Genomic DNA, 20,675 nt, shown 5'->3' on the forward strand with positions numbered 1-20,675 from the left:
GCTCTTATCTTTCGACCGCCTACTTGCCATTATGACATTGCAGAAATTCATGGGTAAGGAAATCAGGGATGGTATTTTAAGATCCTTTAATATATTCAATATCAAAATCAAAAACACTTAAAATAGCTTGCCATCTGGTAAAAATATGTTTTAAAGCAATATTTTCAACATCTTTTTCAATAACACATTTAGCACTTTTGCAATCAATACGTAACAAAAACTTTTGTTTTAATAGATCACTTTGAAATATTGAAATACATAGTACTATAGATAAAATCTCTTTTTTAATAGTACTATAGTTTAACTGTGCATTATTCCAGATTCCTGAATAGAAACGGACAATTTGTTCAGATGACTCTAGGGAAACTCTTTGTTTCAGAATACCACCATAACCAATGTCAGAAGCATCGATTTCAACAATTTTAAAAGCATTAACAGTAGGAATACCAAGACAAGGCAATGTCTTAACATGAGATTTGATTTGTTTGACAAGGGAAGTATGGACATCAGACCAAGGTGGAGGATTACTTTGTAACTGATCAAAAAGAGGTTTACATTTTTTCCTCATATCCTTGTAAAAATCAACAACATAATTTAGGGACCCAAGAAATCTTTGAAGTTGGGTTTTATTAGTAATAACATCGGGAAAATTATCAGCAAACTGAATGGCTCTATCAATAGAACGAATTTGTCCTTCAACGATATCATAGCCAAGGAATTGAACTTTTGTTTGGAACAATTTGATTTTCTTAGCAGAAACAACAAGACCATTTCTTTTGATAGAATCTAGAAACAAATACAAACGTTTCCAATGTTCATCAATAGAATTAGAGTAAATAAGAACATCATCAATATAAACAATGGTGAAATGGCTGAAGGAATTGAAAATATCATTCATAATATTTTGAAACTCACTCAAGGCATTCTTAAGACCAAAAGGCATAACATTCCACTCATGTTTATTTTAATTGTTATCATGATATTACTCTTACTTTGGATGATCCTAATATTGTTAAAGCTTTGACATTAAATATTTTGACATCTGGTTATAATATGGAAGAAGGCAGTAAGCCTTTTGCTTTGATTTACCGTATTTATTATAGACTTTTGGGTACTCAATTGAATCCTGGTGCTAGGATCAATAGAGAACCTACTGGTAAAACCATGTTAATTCAATGTTCAACTGCTGATGCTAGGACTTATGCCCCAAAAATGATTCAATGGCAAGATATTAATCTTCCAAAACAATGGTTGTTGGAACAAGAATCCTCTCCTGCCAAATCTGTTTTTGATGAGTTAAATCTCACCCATATTCAACAATATCTTGATGGAACTGTTAAAATAAGTTTTCATGATAACCAACCCTTGAGGATCAACGAAGGAAGACATTCCTTTGCTGGTTTTGAGAGTATTTCAAGAAGAGATCAAGATCTCAATGAATTTTTGCAAAAGAGTTTTGAAAAACCCATTGATTTAAAGCTAAAAGGTGTTTCAAGTAATAATTCTCAAGTTAGCATGGATAGGATTTTTGTTTTTGGTTGACAGCCTTATGATACTGCTATTCGCAATCTAAGAAGAATTGAACATACAGATCCCAGAAAATATCTCACAGGTGAAAACCCAAAGTATGAACCCTTAAATAGGCATAAAAAAGCATAGTGAACAGTACTCGTGAGCAGTAATCAGTGAACAGTAATCAATGAATAGTAATCAGTGAACAGTAAAAAGTGAATAGTGATTTTTCACTTTTTGACTTAAATCATCAGGAGCAAGGGCTTTGTTTGGTTCTTCAATCCAAAAGAGCCAAATGTGCCGAAAGAAAGCATGAGGTGACCGAAATGATGAAGAATCTTCTTTTTCAAAAACATCATCATTTGCATGGGCTAATAGTAAAACAATAGTGGGAACTTCACCAAAGGTAAACATTGTAGCATTTTGGCTGTCGCGCAGGCCAGAGAAATAGAGTGAACCAATCAATCAATATTTTGCTAAATCAAGGGTATCTTCTTCATCGTGACTAAACCACTCTTGGTTGTAGGGGTAGTTTGGGTTTTTTTATAACAGATGCTTCAGAGGACCGTTCATCTCTTGAATCATCTGCATCTTTTTCCCTTGATATCATCTTGATAAGGGCATACAGAGCATCAGGGTCTATATATATATAGTCTCTCTTTTCCCCTTAGGAATGACGATTAGATTTAGCAAGTAAAAATTGGTTGAGGCTCAAGAGAAGAAAGCCAAAGGTGGCCTCGTTAGTGGTCTTCTCTCAAAGAAAAGTCCGAAGGTAGGGGACGTTTCCAAGGATGATTCCATGGTGACTGCCCATTCTCCTGCTAAGCATCCTGCTTCTCCCACCTTGTCTCTGGAGGTAATTGCCTCCGCTGGGGAGGAGACTAAGAAGAAGAAGAAGGTTGGTGATGAACCTTTTCTTCCTTCCTTCTGGGATGATGTTAATGCTACTGTTTTGAAGGCTCATGAGGCGCTCTCTATGGACGACCTAAACCCTTTGATGGCGAAGTCGTCCAGCAAAGTGATGTCGTCTTACACTTAGAAACTTGTGCAGGTATGTGTTGATAGCGTAGATTCCTTTTTCTTTTTTGTTTTGCTTTTTGCTAAGAGAGATTTTATGTGTAGGCTTTGGGGTATACTTTGTTCTTTTTTGGGAAGCTTCTGGACTTGGAGAAGAAGGTGTCCACAGCTGAGCCTCTGATTAAATCTTTTTTCTTTGAGAATGAAATGCTGAAGAACAAGGTCGCCATCCTTGTTGTTGAGGCTGAGAATGACAAAGAACATGTGGTGGCCTTGGAGAAGAGTCTTCAAGTGGAGAAGGATTTTTGCAAGCTAAAGGACAAGTAGATTGGTGATCTGGAATTGAAGTTGCAAAAAGCCGGGGCCACGGCAGTGCAGGAATTCAGGGATTCTGACGAGTACTCAGACGAGTTGTGTGGGTACTACATGGAAGGCTTTGATCTTCTCAGAAAATGGATGGCGAAGCATCACCCTAACTTCGACCTTTCTGGTCATATTATTGGTGATATTGAGAAGGAGCTCATGTCTGACCGTCCTTTTGAGGCTACGGTGGAGAATGTAATGGAAGAAGTCACAACTGTAGTTGAGGTGATTGAAGAGGCTGCACCTATAACTCTTGCAGATCCCGTTTTGGATGAACAGTAAATTACCCTTTTTTTTTGTAAGATGAAAACAATATCTTTTTATGGGCTCATTGTTTTGAGCATCTTAATTGAACAATCTCTTTGGGCCCGTATGTTTTGGCATATATTCTCTTCCTGACAATGACAAGTAATTTTATGAACTGCTGATGAATTTTGTTTTATAAGTACACCTTTGCTGTGTTCAGATGACGAAGGTTTTTGGATACTTTCATGCTTTAGCTATATTAAACAACTTTTCATGCTTGGTTGTGTTTAGACAACATTTTATGACGATATTAGTTGTGTTAAAACAACTTTTCACGTTTAGCTTGTGTTTGAACAGCTTCTCTTTTTTAGCCATATTTGAATGACTATGCTAGTTGTGTTTGAGCAACTTTTTACGTTCAAATGTGTTTAAACAACTTTTTTATTGGGTCATGTTTGAATGACGATTTGAGTTGTGTTTGAACAACTTATTTTTAGCTGTGTCTGAGCAGCTTTTTATTGAGTCATATTTGAATGATGATTTTAGTTGTGTTTGAACAACTTATTACTTTTGACTGTGTTTGAATAACTTTTTATTGAGTCATGTTTGAATGAAGATTTTAGTTGTGTTTGAACAACTTATTATTTTTAGCTGTGTTTGAACAGCTTTTTATTGAGTCATGTTTGAATGACGATTTTAGTTGTGTTTGAACAACTTATTATTTTTAGCTATGTTTGAACAGCTTTTTATTGAGTCATGTTTAAATGACAATGTTGCACTGTACTGGTGACTTAAAGTCGTGGTATTGGAGTGTCTTTAGGTTAACCATTTTTTTTAGTTTATTCATTCTTGAATGATGGTCATATTATTTGTGTTTAAACAACTTTGATTTAGTCGACTTTGGTAGTTGTGTATTAACAACTTTGATGGCTATGACGCCGTTGGTTGTGTTTGAACAGCTTTTGATTTGAGATTGTAACGATAGAGATCCTTGGGACGTCTCCCAAGGATAACTCCTAAGTGTTGCACATATTTATATTGACAAGTAGTTCATGGATAATCATTGATAAATACGCATGGATAATGCTTTCATGTATTATTGATCTATGAATGACGAAAGTAATAAATGTTGTACATATTGATATGAAGATTAGGCAACTTGAAATGTAAAGTATTCCTTATTGGTAGTATTCATTCAAGTGTTCTATGTTCCATGGTCGAGGCAATTCATAGTCGTCTAAATACTTTAGGTAGTAGGAGCCTTCTTTGGAGTGACGGATTACTTCGTAGGGGCCTTCCTAGGCTGGTCTTAGTTTTTCTTGGGACAGGTCCTTGTTGCCTGTGATACCTTCCTAAGGACGAGGTCTCCTGCGTTGAACCTTCTTACCTTGACTTTTCTGTTGTAGTATTTGGCCATTGCTTCCTTGTGTTTGGCCATTCCCTTCATAGCTTCTTCTCTGACTTCATCAATTAAGTCCAAGTTGCTGTTAAGCTCCTGCTGGTTCTTCTGGTGTTCATAAGTTTTGACTCGGAAGCTTGTCAGTCCCACTTCCATTGGTATGATGGCCTCAATGCCAAATGTCAGTCCGAATGGTGTTTCTCTTGTTGGAACTCTTATGGTCATCCTATATGCCCAAAGGACATTTGGTAGTTCTTCAGGTCATGCCCCCTTTGCCCCCTTAAGCCTAGTTTTGATGATTTTGAGCAAGCTTCTATTCGTCACCTCTGTCTGCCCGTTGGCTTGAGCGTGTCTTGGAGAGAAGTAGTGGTTCTTGACTCCTAAGTCTTGGCAAATTTTTGAAACTTGGGATTGTCAAACTGCTTTCCATTTTCTGATATTATGACACGTGGGACTCCAAACCTGCAGATGATGTTTTTCCATACAAAGCTTGTGACTTTGGCCTCCATTATCATTGTCACTGGTTCTGCTTCTACCCATTTGTGAAGTAATCAATTGCAACAATCAGAAATCTGAGTTGCCTCTTCCTTAAAGGGAATGGGCCCATAATGTCAATCCCCCATTAGGTGAAGTGCCATGGCGAGGATATGGGTGTCATCGTTTCTCTTGGTCTCGTTTGGATATTTGCGAAGCGTTGACACTTATCGCATGCTTAGACGATGTCGTGTGCATCCATTTGTAAGGTCTTAGATATGGGAGTGAGTACCCTCGTCTGTACAGCACATCGTCAATAATGACGAAGTGAGCTGCTCTGATCTGTGTCTTCCTTGCTTCAGTCTTATTTTCTCGGAGCCATCCTTCTTTCAAGTAACAGAAGATAGGAGTCATCCACTCGTCTTGTTCCTTTATCTTCAGAACCTGCTCACCTTCTGTGCTTGGTTGCCCCCTTATCTCTATACATAGTTTAGAGATCGCATTGTAGTCGTCTGACGAGGCCAATCTTGCTAGGAAGTCAGCTTTTGCATTTTTGGCCCGAGGGATTTGCACAAAGTCTAGGTTGTCAAAATGCTGTGAGAGTTGTTGGAAGATATTCAGGTACTTCTGCATCCTTTCTTCTTTGGCTTCACAATCTCCCTTCACTTGTCCAATTATTAGATGAGAATCAACATGGACAATAAGATTCTTTGCTCCTAGAGCATTTGCTAGACTTAGCCCTGTTAGCAATGCTTCGTATTTAGCCTCATTATTCATTGCTGAGAATTGCAATCTAACTGCATACTTCAATGTTTCTCTTTTTGGAGATATGAGCACTATTCCTATTCCTCTTACTTTCTTCGTGGCAAACTTATCTATTTGGACCGTCCATGTTTCCATGGGAAGTTCTTCTTACTTATAAGGGTAAGTGAATTTTGCAATGAAATCCGCTAGTACTTGGGCTTTGATTGTTGCTCAAGGCCGAAATTTGATGTCAAATTGGCCCAATTCAATTACCCATTGAATGAGTCGTCCTGCTGCATCTATCTTGTTCATCATCTTTCTTATTGGTTGGTCTGTCATGAGGACGATGGACTGTGCTTGGAAGTACGAACAGAGTTTTCTGGAAGCGACTAACAATGCAAAAGCTATCTTTTCCATCCTTGGGTAACTTGCCTCTGTTCCCTGGAATGTTTGGTTGGTATAGTAGACTGGCTTTTGGACATTTTCTTCTTCTCTGATTAGTGTTGAACTTACTGCGTTGTTAGATATTGCTAAGTAGAGGTATAGCTTTTCTCCCATCACTGAGGGGCTTATTAGTGGTGGCTTTGTTAAGTACTCTTTTAACTTGGCAAGGGCTTCTTCGCATTTGTCAATCCACTGAAAGGCTTTTTTCAATACCTTAAAGAATGGCATGCACTTGTCCGTTGCCCTAGAGACGAATCTGTTTAGGCCTGCGACCTTTCGTGTCAAGCTTTGAACCTCCTTCACTATTTTTGGTGATTTGACCTCGATTGTTGCCTTTACTTTGTCTAGATTTGCCTCTATACTTCGTTGGGACACCATGAATCCCAAGAACTTTCCTGAAGCAACAGTAAAAACACACTTTGCAAGGTTTAGTTTCATATTGTACTTACATAGTGTGCTAAAGGTTTCTTTTAGATCGTCCAAGTGGTTGGCTTCGTCCTTACTTTTCACTAGCATATCATCTACGTATACTTCCACATTCCTTTCAATTTGGTGAAAGAACATGTAGTTCACCAATCTTTGGTATGTGGCTCCTGCATTCTTCAATCCAAAGGGCATAACTTTGTCGTAGTACAATCTTTGGCTAGTGACAAATGAGGTTTTCTCTTGATTGTTTTCGTCCATAAGAATCTAGTTGTATCCAGAAAATGCGTCCATGAAACTTAAGGGTTTGTGTCCAGCAGTTGAGTCTACCAGTTGATTAATCCTCGGCGAGGTGAAGCTCTCCTTCGGGCAGGCTTTGTTCAAGTATGTGAAATCGATGCACATTCTCCATTTTCCATTACTCTTTTTTACCATTACCACATTTGCTAGCCAATTTGGATAGAAGACTTCCCTGATGAAATCAGCTTTTAGTAACTTTTCTACTTCTTCAGTTACAGCTTTGTTATGCTCTAGTGCAGATATTCTCCGCTTCTGCTATACAGGTTTGCATTCTGGGTTAATGTTGAGATGATGCTGTATGATCTTCCTATTGATTCCAGACATATCCTCGTGTTTCCATGCAAAAACATCTTGGTTTGTCCTTAAGAAGGAAATCATCTTCTCTTTCTTTAGAGTTGGGAGTGTTGATCCTATCTTTAATACCTTTGTCGAATCTCCTGGGACAATCTTAACTTCTTGTGGTGTTTCTGACGGTTCAGGGATGGGCTCTGGTTCATTGATCACCCACGTGTGGTTCTCCCCAGATGTTAAGGCAGCTTGATAGCACTCTCTTGTCAAAACTTGGTCTCCTATGATTTCTCCTCCTCCATGGGCTGTTGGAAACCTCACCTTCAAGTAATATGTCAACGTTGCTGCTCTTAGCTTGTTGAGTGCAGGTCTTCCCAGGATAATGTTGTATGTTGAAGGGCAATCAACTATGAGGAAATCAATTTCCTTGGTGACCTGTGCTAGGTAAGTGCCTGCAATTACGATTAGAGTAACGATGCCCCTAGGGACGATTCTATCCCCTGTGAAGCTTACCAGAGGCAAGGTGAAAGGCCTGATCCTTTTCTTATCCAGTTTCATCTGTTGAAATGCAGGCAAGTTGATGATATTTGTTGAGCTTCCATTGTCAATGAGCACCCGGTGGATGTTGAATTCTTCTACCCTGAGCATGATTACCAGTGGATCATCATGGGGTTTCCTGATGTCGTGATCGTCCCTCTCTGAGAAAACAATATCAAGCTCATCATTCTTTGGCATCTTCATTGGAGGGAGCTGTAAATGGACATTGTTTATTTCTCTCCCATGGGCTTTTTTAAAGGATTTTAGTGTTCTGCTTGTCGTTAGTCCTCCTAAGATCGTCTTTATCTCTCTTGCAAGAGGTTTGCTATCTCTTGCTCCCTGAGTTTTGTCTTGATCATCCTTTCATTGGTATCTGTGGGGCTCTGTCTTCCTGACATACTTCTGTAACTTTCCTTGCCTGATTAAAGTCTCCACCTGGTCTTTCAAATGCCTACACTCGTCGGTGCGATGCCCATGGTCCTGATGGAACCTACGGTACTTGTTATTGTCTCTTTTTTCTGCTAGAGTACTAATTGGTTTCGGCCATTGCAAAGAGGGATCGTCCCTTATCTGCATAAGGACCTGCTCAATTGGCATTATTAGAAGAGTAAAGTTAGTGAACTTTGGCTTCTTGTTCGGAAGTTCTTTCTTTTTCCCTATGCTCTACCCAACACTTCGTGTCTCTTTCTTCTTATCACGATTTCTACTTATTCCTTCGTCTCTCTTCCTTTTTCCTTTCATTTCTTTTGCGAGCACTGCGTCTTCTGCATTCATGTACTTCTGAAGCAACTCCATGACTGTTTTTGGTGGACTTTTAGTGATTGAGAAGAAGAAATCCCCAGGCAGCAACCCTACTTGGAAAGTTGTTAGGATGACTTGATCTTCAGCTTCGTCTACCTGCAATAGCTCCTTATTGAATCAGGTAATGTACTGTCTTAGTGATTCTCCTTCTACTTGTTGAATGTTGAGAAGATGGCTAGTTGGCTTTTTGTGCCTTTGCCCCCTAATGAAATGCTGAACAAAATCCTTGCTGAGTTGTTCAAAATCTACAATAGTTCTTGTGGGTATCTTGCTGAACCATACTCTATTTACTCCTTTCAATGTTGTTGGGAATGCTCTACACATCACCTCGTCTGGGATCATTTGCAATAGCATTAGTGTCTTGAATGATTCAATGTGATCCAAGGGATCCTTGAAACCGTCATATGACTCCAACTGTGGGAGATGAAATTTTGGTGGGAGGGGACAGTTCAGTACTTCAGTAGTAAATGGTGAGTTCGTCCTTCGAATCATCCCATCCAAATTCTCCCCGCCTTTGTCCTTCATGGTACTTTTTAACTCATCCATCTCCTTCCTAATGTTACGAAGCTCATTCTCCATCCTGGAAGAATCTTCTCCTAAGGTCCTGTCTCGCCTGCTGGCTTAAGAGTTTGGTTCTTCTTTATTTTGGTTTTTGCCTGTTCGTCGATGTTTTGCATTTTGGGATTCCATTGTCTTTTGCAGCTCTTCATTCTAGTGAGTTAGCTCTTCCACATTAGCCAAGAGGGCCTAGATTTGTTGTTGTTGCACAGCTTCTTGCTGTTGTGTAATTTTTTATTCCATCTTGTACTTCGAGGAACTCTTTTTTCACTGGGAAAGATGGCTTGAATGATTAGCGTTTCCACAGACGGCGCCAAACTGATGATGCAAAAAAATCAGTAGTTAAGCTCCTCGTCGTAGCGGATGGACAAAGTTGTGATTGGGGTCGTCTCTATTGGAGGAAAACCTGCAAAATGAACTGGATGGAAGAGTAACACGCCGGTGTGGCGTTAGCCAAACTGCCTCTGATGCTTAAGTTAGTAAGGGGGAAAGATTTTAGGGAGAAAAAGATTGGAGAGTGATTTTCGTAGAGTATTTGTGTGTACCTTTCACTTATGTTGCTCTTTCTTTTATAGTTGTATGCCTCATTAATGGGCAATGAATCACTGTATTTATGCCCAACGGCTAATGCGTTACGAAATCTTGGTCTGAAGTTCACAACTCATTCTGTGATCGTTGCTTCGTCCGTTACGTTTTGTCATCAATTATTATTTGGATAAGAGAGCCCAATCCACACATGTCCAAAGCTCAACCTAATATCCAACCCAAGAGCATATAAACTCATATTTTCTATCATTTCTTATGTGAGACTCATGGATTTTTACCACTTTAATATCATATTCAAGTTATTTTAAATACATAATTTGAGTATAAAATATATCATACCGGGTTTGGTAATTATTTTCTATTTTTAAAAAAAAATAACTTTTCTCACTTACACAAATCATATCACTAAAAAAAAAAAGTAATTTTGTGTTTTCACAATATTTACAAATATGTCACTGTATTCGTCTTCATAGAAAATGAAAATGTTAAAAAAGTTATTTTCATTTTTTGTATTCAAATCCAACTTTTAAGATATTGAAAATGAAAACTGAGTACAAATGCTAAAACCAAACCAATTTTTTAGTGATAGGTGTTGGGGTTTATGCCCTAAAATCCAATTTATTGGCATGTCATAAATAATTAAATTGTTTAATTATATGAGACTATTTATTAATGAACTAATGGGACACTATCTTAGTCCATGAGATGCATAGTATGTGATTTATGTGAAAAGTCACAGAAAGATATAAATCACAAGTTCTTTGTAAATTCAGAATTTTAGTTCGTAGTTGGTGATGAAATTGGGCATTTCATCTGCGAAGACTATAACATATCAACTAAGATGATTTGTCTTGATCATGGAAGTGGAGACTTCTAGTTGATATGTTTTAAGAGTTAAAACATATTGAACTGGATCGCTGTGAGATTTATTATTCTCCTAACGACTGTTAAATGAATAATAAATCTCACGACTTCTATTTACATCAACTCTAAATCCTGAAAGAATAATGGACCTGATCATGAGGTGTAGGTTGTTTTGATATATCAGGAGTGAGATCTGTAAGTCACGATCAAAACCTCAGTATGTTGGACAGCCGCATTTAATGTTGATGGAACATATATTCTCAAGATAGAATTCATAATCTCTTAACGGAGATATAAAATATTCCCTTGAGATAAGTTTAATGGGTTTGGTTATTCAAAGTGTTGGGCCCAACCACTTTAGTAAAGAGTTACTAAAGTATATATTTATGAAATTGGAGTTCATAAATATATGATGAATAACATAAAGGATTAAACCGGGTACTCAAGGATTAAGATGTAGTAATCTTCAAAGTGGTAGTCAACATTCATAACTTTATATTACTACAAATATTTTAATGAAGATGTTGTATGTATAATAAAGTCTTGGGATATAATTTATTAATAAAGCCTAGAGTGCAATTATATTCTTATAGTGGTATTGAATATGATTAATGGTAACTTTGGACTTGTCAAGAGTTGACAAAAAAGCCCAAGGCCCATTGGAGCTAGAGTCTTATTTGTTCCCTTTTGGTCCCACTCCAAGCCACATACTAGAGCCCAATTAGATAATCAGTTATATATAAGGAGAGAAACATACAGAATTATAAAGTGGTTTTTCATTAAGATCATATAAGAAATGAAATGGTGTATGTGAGTGTTGGACACTCTCTTATTCTATCCTTAGAAACTGCTTGAGAGACCACACTTCTTGGGCATTAAGTGGAATTGGAGTGAAGATTAAAAGTGTTCCTAAGTACTTCTAATTTTGGTTTTGAATTTCACTGCACCAAGGTACGCTTCTTATTCTTTGTTCTAGAGTTCAAGGTTACATGTTATCTCTCATGAATGAAGTAAATCTTTGGTTGTTGCTTCCGCTGTGTGTTTTGTATGAGATAGAAAACCAGATTTTCCAACAATAGGTCCCACATAAAACTGAAAATGAATATAGAATATTGCATTTTTTTCGGCTAATCAAACAGCCTCATACTGTTTTCAATTTCCTTTATAACCTAGGATTTGGAGACACACACACAAATTACCAAACAAGTATTTTGGCCTAAAAAAAATAGAAAACTGTTGTTAGAAATAGAAAATTGAAAGAAGAAAAAAAGGGTTATAAAACACACCCTTATAGCTTTCAAAATTTTATGGTTATAAACAAAATTAAAGGCCTTATAAGCTTTTGTAGATGCTCTAATATGTATTTTTATCAAGGTTCGTAAAGTTCAGCTTTCTCTTCTAAGGGATTTTAAAAAACAAATATTGATATTGATTGAATACACTACCATCAAAATTATATGTACAGAACTCATGTGATAAATACAAACTCTAGTTTTGTTGCCACAACATTTATTTATTTTTTGAATTGAACCTTCATTGTTTTCTTTAAAACCAAGGAAGTCAATACCGTACAAGGAAAATATATGATACCAGCCACTTATAAACTGGTACAGGTACTTCTCTAAAATGTACCGGAAAAAATACAGGATTGTACCAACCTATTTCGACTATAACAGCTTGTACCAACTCGTATCGGCCTGTATCAGCCTATACTGACCGGTATTTGCATTTCAGCCAGTACAATAAAAAAATAAATAATTGAAAAAATTATTAAAAAAATATTTTATTTAATTTAATATATTGGTTAATGTATTGAAGCTAATATGTAGGCTTTTAAAATATGTGGATTTTAAAATTTTATGTTGATAAACATAAAAAATTTATAAATTTATACTTACATAAATAATACAATTATATATTTATGTATAGAATTATATAAATAGCGGTAATCTCGAAAGGGTACATCGGTATCAACTGATACTGAAATATTTCTTTAGTCTGACCAAACCGAAATAGCATCCGGTATGAAATTGACTCCCTTGATTAAATTTGAAATTGAAGTACAACAAAAAGAAAGACCAAAATACAGGAAATTATATAGGGAAATTAGCATTTTGAGTAATCGATCAAGAGAGTATGGTGAAGCATTAGGAGGTCAATCCCAATCCATGTTTAGGATGTCCCCGTATCTCTCGTAACCTAAGCTAAATCATGTGCCACTTGGTTGTAGTCCATTTTTAGATGCTTGCTTTCCAACTTCAAAGGAATCCAGCAAGGCAAGGATTACAGTGAGTACTAAATTATTAATATCGCTTTCTTTTTATGAGTGAATTTGATCCCCAAGGGGGAAAAAGAGGGGAAATTTCAAATTGTTGATCTTGGACGTAATATTTGGACAGTTGTGTATTCCTTTTTAAGCTTAAATCAAAGAGTACTTTGAAGTTTGAACTAGCTTATAATAAGGTGGAGATTTACAATAGTACACTGAAAAATGACTCTACTCACTAGTATTTCACGAAAGATACTTACAATTTTTATTTTTTTAAAAAAATACTTACAATTTTGGGTAAATTACAACTTACCCACTTGTTGTTTGATTGAAATTTAAGTTACTTATCTGGGGTTTGAAATCTCATGATGCCAAGTGTTCCGTTGGTTTCTTTTCGAACTTATTTGATCTTGTCTTTTATGTTTTTTGTGTTTTTGAAGGAGAGAAATATAAAAGTGGAGTAAAATTGCATATTTAGCCATGTTTTTAATAGAGTAGGTTACGAAACTCTAACTGAGCTAATCTCAAGTAGGTAAAGTATTAAATTTCAAATCATAGGTTGGCAACTTAAATTTTGGCCAAACTGTAAGTGGATAAGTTGTAATTTTCCCTACAATCTTTATTCAGTAAGGAAAAAAAAAATACTTACAAAGGGGAAATTATTGCGTACTCCCGGAATACCATAAATGCGTACTCTCTCCTCTCACATGAATGGTGAGTCTCACTAATTAAATTCATAATAGAACCTACCATTCATGTAAGAGAGAAGATTACGCATTTATGATACTAGGAGTAACTAATAATTTTCCTTCACAAAGTTACAATTTTCCTTTTTCCCTGGTTAAATAAAGAGATAGTAGTCCACGGAAGCAAGGACACATTAGGAAATGGGCCTGTGTCCATCCTTTTGTAAGGCTTCCCAGACTCAACTCAAGGAAGCAGCTTAGGAAATGGGACTGGCCTAGACCGATTACGCAAAAAATCCCAAGCAGCCGAACATTACCATACCCTTTTTGTTTTTAATAGAAGTCATTTGAATGACCAGCAATTCCTTGGTTCAACTCTGTGAATAATTGTAGGGAAAAAAAAAAAAAAAAAAACTGTGAATAATTACCCTTTTTTTTTTTTGAGGTGAATAATTACTTTTTATTAGCCTGTTTGTGTTTTATCAATGCAAACAAGTGTTTAAACTTTTTTTTTTTTGTGTGGAGAAAAGACAAGTGTTTAAACTTAATTGTAAATTTTAATGTATTGCAGTATTGCACCTAAGAAATTATATATATATTTTTTATATAAGATATTGTGCTTTTAAGTTTTATCATATCTTGTATTATCAATTTATTTTAGGTGTCTTACATGAAAATAAGTTACATAATTTTTGTTAAAAGATTTGTAGCTCAACTGATTTCAATAAAAACACTCTTAGTGAGAGTTTGGATACACGTTTGCGTTTAAAGTTTCTGTTTTTTTTTTTAAATTTATTTATTTATTTTTAAGTGCGTGAACAGTAGCATCACATCGGTTCACTGTGCAGGAGACAAAATGCACTGTTCACAGGTCCCACGGCATTATTCACATATTAAAAAATTATTTTGCTACAGTGTTTTTAGTTTTCAATTTCAGCAAAAATAAGTTGTATCCAAATAGACCCTTAGATTAAATTCTCCACCCCTTAATTATTGATCTGTCATAAAGTTACCTAGTATCCCATAAAAAAGAAAAAAAAGAGAGTTACCTAGTATTTCTTCATAGTTCATACAATAAAAAGGAGGATGAGAGATTTGCAAGTTGCAACTGAAAATGTGAAATTCTGTTTGGATAGAACTTATTTTGTTGAAACTGAAAACTGAAAACACTGTAGCAAAAAAAACTAATCTATGTCTATATGTGTGTGAAACTCCCTCCTGGAGACTTGAACCCCGGCCCTTGCCCCCTACACTCCACAAACACTTATACTTGTGGAGTGACCATTGCACCAAGGGAGTGCGGTGGTAGCAAAATAATTTTAAAATGTATGAATAGTATCATGAGACCTATTTTTAATGAAAAAGTTGTTGAGAAGTGAAGTTTGTAGGATCTACTAACAGTACACCCGTGCACTATTTACTGCTGACCTAGTCAACAACTGGCTGAAGCAAAAAAATAAAAAGAAAAAATGAAGGGGAAAATGCAGACTTAAAACGTAGACTTGGATCCAAACCCCCAGGTAGTAAAATTATGATGGTAATATCGGTATTTAGAAATCAGTTTTGTTTTGCGGCAATTTGGCATGGGAACAATAAATGTAATGTATATTGTAATGGTCCCGTCATATGCGGAGCTAACCAAGTGGAAGTCGGGTAGCCGTTTCCTAGGGCGGCGTCGACGGAGTTCCCATATTCTCTCAACTTATTTAAACATAAATAAGTAAAACCCTAAAATGACAGGTCAGCAGGTCCTGTGTCAGAGGGTAATTTGGGGATAACGCTGAGGAAAAAAATAACCGCTACTTTGCCACTTTCTTCTGAAACCTAAAAGGAATAATCCCAGGAGCAGTTGGTTTCAAGTTTCAACGTTCAAACTTCAAAAGCACCCAACTTTGAAAACAAGTAAAAAGAAATTAAAAAGCAACCATATATTCTGGTACGTTCTGGGTTACTTTCTTTTTTTGGCTCACGGTTTTTGGGTTTCTTGTTGCAACTGAACAAGGTAAATTTTCGTTCTCTTTAATTTCCATCCTGCAGTTTTACTATTTGATTGATATATATTGCTTATATGTATATTGATTCTTATTATCATCTTAGTTGGAATCTATTTCTATATTTGAAACCTGGGTTATCTTGTGTAAACTGATCAAGTTCTTTTAGCTTAGTTTACTTGGTTTTAATTAATTTGAAAGATAGTAGGGACTAGGGAATGTAACTTACTATTATTATTATTATTGATTTAAATAGAGCAAAATACAGAAATATGAACTTAATTACATCTGAAGCCCAAGGGATCTTGCTGCCTGCATAGAGTGACTTTGATTGGTTTACATATTCAATTCCTGATGCCACTCATGATGCATATCTATTATTTCCCTAGTAGTTGACTTTATGTTTTTGTTGACTTAATTTTCTGTACATGTTAGAGCTAGCTTGTAATTTGTTTTAGTTGGGAGATTCTTGATGAGTAATTTTCGCGATTTTTCTTCTTCAGTGATTGTTCATTTGGTTAGTCCACTTTGGAAGAAGTTGTACAGAGTGTGATGAATTACCAGTCCACTAGTCGTAACCAAATGCCCAAAGGGTTTAAGGTAAAACATGTTTTGCAATTGGTATTGTTTTTGGCTGTTGTCATCTGGTTGCAATACCAGTTAAGGCAGTCAAACTCAAACAAAAAGGGAAATAACTATGGAGAAAGCATACAGAGCAAACTTAGCGAAGATCATGGTGGCATTATTTTGGGGCGTAAGGGGAATGCTGGGTTGTCAAGTGATGGTGGTATGACTGAATTAGAAGATGTGAATCTTGTGGAAGAAGATAAAAGAAAAGATGATGGAGGAGGTGGAGATGATGAATTTGATGGAAATGTTGAAGAAGAATTTTTCCACAAGGAAAATGAATATTCTCATGGACAATTTTGGACTCGGGAAAAGAAAGAAAATTGGAAGGAACTGGAACTAGAACATAAGGACAACAATTCTGATATTGGAGTTGGAGGAAAAGGTGAATCAGTGGTCTTATATAATCATTCTGTTCAAGGAGGATATTTTAAAAAAGGACATGATGATTCATGGAGTAGTGTCCCAGATCATGATAAGAAAGGAGATGAGAAGGGTGGTGAAGTTCATGATGAAGAAGATGACAAGGACCCAAAAACACTAGTCAAGCAAGGGGATGACAAAGTTTCAGGAAGACAAATTAAGGAACCACAACATATTGAGGAACTTACTGATGATACACTTAAAAAAGTCCAATACGAGGCAGATCACTTAAATAGCAATAATAAAGAAGATAATAACATTATGGAAAGCAAACGGGAGATTGCAATGCAGCCTAGTGGAACAGACAATAATGCTACTGTTCTTGACCGAAATGAAGTGTTGGATGGAGTCCTTGGCTTTCATGATGAGAATGGGGTACCACCAGATGGTAGTGATCTTTCAAAATCCATGTTCACTGATTCACAGAATAATTATGCAAACATTCAACATCAAGAAACCATTTCCAATTCAAGTTATCAAAGTAGATTCAGCGAAAGCGCCAACATTGCAGAAGTTGCAACCGAAGAAGACTTGGATGCTGCTGATGTAGAAAGCAGAAATAAAGAAGCCTAGAAGACTCAAAAAAGTTTATGCAGAAGTCAATTCTCAAGCTTCAGGCATCGTTAATGTTTCAGAAGCAACACCAGAAGATAGAGTAGACACACAAGATCCTCATCTAATCTATACAACACATTTAAGAGCAGGTCATAAAATAAAATATTTTCTCTCCCCTCAAAAGAACCTCAAAGTAAAGACTGACTTCCATTGAAGTATTTGCTGAGTTTTAGATGCATTTGCATCCTTTGTTCTTTCATGATTTTGTACAGTTCAATCTCATTTTGACATTAAAGTTTTCAACATTTTCCTTGCCTGTGTTGTAAGTACTAGCTACCATGGTTTATGTGTTGGCTCTCTTTCAGTAGTATATGAACATTCTAGTCTCAGTGCTACTTTAATCAATTCTAGTTCAGGGAGAAATGATTAATACCTTTCACCATGTTCAAATTATTAATATATTAGTGTGCTTCAATCGATAAAATTGCTTGAACCAAATTTTTTCGTTGTGTCTTGTATCATTTAACTTTTGACAGTAGTGGGACTAGGACAATGACATTAATCTCACAACTATAGCAGAACAGCTTGCTCCAAATTTTATTTCAGCAAATTAAAGTACTTGATTGTGTTAGCTCATTTCAAATATAACTGTAAAAAAACACTATGGGCAACTAATTACAATTTTTCCTTATTTGGAATGTGTAGTTAGCTTAATTTACATGAGAGAACAATGTGAAAAACAAAGGTTGGGAATTCACCCTACTCTCCTCCCTCCCCTGGGAAAAAGAAAAAGAAAAAAAGAAACCTGCAATTTTATGGTTCTCAATTCAAGTATATGTCATTAATTACCAAGCCATACAGTTGAGGCCTTGTGGTAGGATATTGTTGGTGTCATTTTGTTAACATTACCATCATTGTTGTTCAAACTAAGTTGCTATGTGATTCCTGTTTCATATCTCAATTATTTCATGATTCTACATCTAATGAGGTATTTGACAAGCTGGAACGATACTACATGATTTTAGTTAGCACTTGAAATAGTTGAAAAGGAGCATTACAAATTAATCTAGATTTTAGTTAGCACTTGAAATAGTTGAAAAGGAGCATTACAAATTAATCTATGGATGTAATTCAAGGGATAATCTCAATTCTCAAAGTACCCGTTTTCCCATGGCTTATTATGACTATGGCAGTACAGCAGGAGTACCTTGACTACTGCCTCATAATATATCTATGCTGCAACAACAATATTTAGCACCTCAGGGTGACCTTTTCGTTGCCTCCTTGTGTTCTTCAGGGAGAGAATAACATCTTCAGTGCTGATTTGTACTGCATCCTAAAGTGTTGTAGTGGTTTTTATTCACCTTAGCTTTTGCATAGAGCAATATGACTTTAAGCCATGTTGATTATGAAACTATTGCTCCCCTCCAGTACCAATCTAACTGGATCATGCTGTGGGTTATTTTTATAGTATTGTGCAGACACTTTATTTCTATCATTGCTTGCCTTCTCTAAAGTTCACTGGACCCATCATTCTCTATTATAGGGAAGATATCTCGATTCAGATAGTTGTTGAGATTCACTCATTGTGCGACATGACGCAAGGGACACTGCACTGCCAAAAAGAGGAGGGAGAAACTAATACAAACTTTAGGAAATTTTGAACTAACATTGAAGTCAGATGAAGAAAGAACAAATTGTTTCTGAATGAGCTTAGTAATCTGAAGAAAACCAGAGAAGTTACTGAATCATAGTAAATCAATGGGATTTGAAATTAGCCACCTAATAAAAACGAAGTACTCTTGATACATGGCTTAAAGCGCATATTCAGTAAACACTACTGTTAGTGTATAATAAGCTAATTCAAACCTGTTTGGGTTATTTACTCCATACTAGTTATAGATCCCGCGCATTACGCATGATAATATTTTTAGGATGATCTCATTAAATTTATTTTTACAGTTTGAACTAATTTAATAAATAGTAATGTATTTCATAATCATATTTTCCTTTGTTATAGTGACAATCACAAATGTAATATATAATTTTTGTCATATAAAAATGAAAACAATACAATTTTTCTCAGAAATTCAAAAGGTTGAAATAATATTTATAACATTTTGTGTATTATTAAAAAAGTAACTAAAATTTGGAAATTATTTTTTAGTTTAAAAAAAAAATTCAAACCCAGTTTTTTTTTACCGTACAATAAAAAACCCCGAGAAACGTATCAAAAAATTTATAAAATTCAACAAAACTACAATTCAAATAAAAAAGAAAAGGAAAAACAAAACTCACATCAAAATCAAACTCAGTCTCCCGAAAATGTAAAACATTTCAACTGTGATGTGATCAAGTCAAATATTCAAAGCATAATCAAATTCAAAAAATTTTACCTTATAATACATAATAATTGTAATCAAGCCAAATATTGTGGTAATATTGTCATAATCTACTCTAACATCTAATCAAGCATGCGAAAAATGAATAGATAAATAAATAATTTTAAACTTGAAATTGAATTTGTTTTCTTAAAAATCTCAAAAAATATGCTAATGAGATAAGGAAGATAAGCAATACAAAATATTCATAAATGCTTAAAAACAATTACTCACACATCTAAAAACATCATATAATAAAGATATTAAAATTTGGTGCTAATTTTTTAAATAATATATTTACAAATAGTGAAGGAAACTACACAAAGACCATCTTCTTCAATTGCGCACTAACTGTTCCTCATCATATTGTCCAAACTATCATGTTATTTTACAAATAAACTAAAACCTGTCAATAACACAAAATATTGATATATTATAATATTATTTTCCCCCAAATCTGGTCAACAACATTAAAAGTATTTAGTGTTGCAAATAAAATGATAAAAAAAAAAAAAAAAAAAAACTTGCATCAAAAACACATATGAGTTAGTCAATAATAAGACAATGGGTATACAAACTTCATAAAAAATCCAATAAAAACGAAAAGAGAGAGAGAGAGAGAGAGAGAGAGAGAACCTTTTTTGTGTGGGAAAAATAAAATATGCATAAAATGGAAGAGAATGACAAATTTATAGTAAGAGGAAGAGACAAAAAAAGGAAGATAAATGGGCAAAATTATATGTAAAGTTAAAACCGTCTTTAAGAGAAATATGTATAGACAATACTTAGTTATAACATATAAATTAAAGTAGATAATATTTAAAGTAAAAAATAAATATGAAAAAAGTAATGATGTGACAATGACATGGAGGATGAGGTGACTTAACAGGAGTGTAGTAACAATAAATACAATACTTTAGCTTTTAGATGTATAATATAGATTCGGGATTTGAGGTTTCTCTGTCACTTGTTCAAGGTGACGCCACCATGCATTTGTATTTTCTTCTGTTATAAATCTAAGTGTAAATTGTTGGGGTCTATTCAAATTTGTTCCCTCAATTAAAATGCTACATTTTTGTCTTCCAAATTTTAGAATACTAGATTTGAGACATGTGTAAGGCACATATAAATCACCCTTAGCAGCGAATATTTATCACAAATCTATATATCTATACATAATATAAAACCAAAATCTTTGACTTTTTATTGATTTCATAATATTATGAC

General features: G+C 35.2%; 1 protein-coding gene across 1 annotated transcript; it reads left to right on the forward strand.

Moving 5' to 3' along the window:
• The first annotated feature begins 15,083 nt into the window (after positions 1–15,083).
• On the forward strand, positions 15,084–17,501 carry LOC115975647. The gene is made up of 2 exons (XM_031096518.1): positions 15,084–15,473; positions 15,966–17,501. Exon 2 carries the CDS (start codon positions 16,015–16,017, stop codon positions 17,083–17,085), a length of 1,071 nt encoding a protein of 356 aa, XP_030952378.1. The 5' UTR covers positions 15,084–15,473; positions 15,966–16,014; the 3' UTR covers positions 17,086–17,501.
• Positions 17,502–20,675: the final 3,174 nt, after the last annotated feature.

This window comes from Quercus lobata, chromosome 2, assembly GCF_001633185.2.
Source record: "Quercus lobata isolate SW786 chromosome 2, ValleyOak3.0 Primary Assembly, whole genome shotgun sequence".
In the NCBI taxonomy this organism is placed as follows: domain Eukaryota; kingdom Viridiplantae; phylum Streptophyta; class Magnoliopsida; order Fagales; family Fagaceae; genus Quercus; species Quercus lobata.

Bases quoted from the DNA above. Each gene is read 5' to 3' on its own strand.
- LOC115975647 (XM_031096518.1), top strand. From the start codon at position 16,015: ATGAATTACCAGTCCACTAGTCGTAACCAAATGCCCAAAGGGTTTAAG.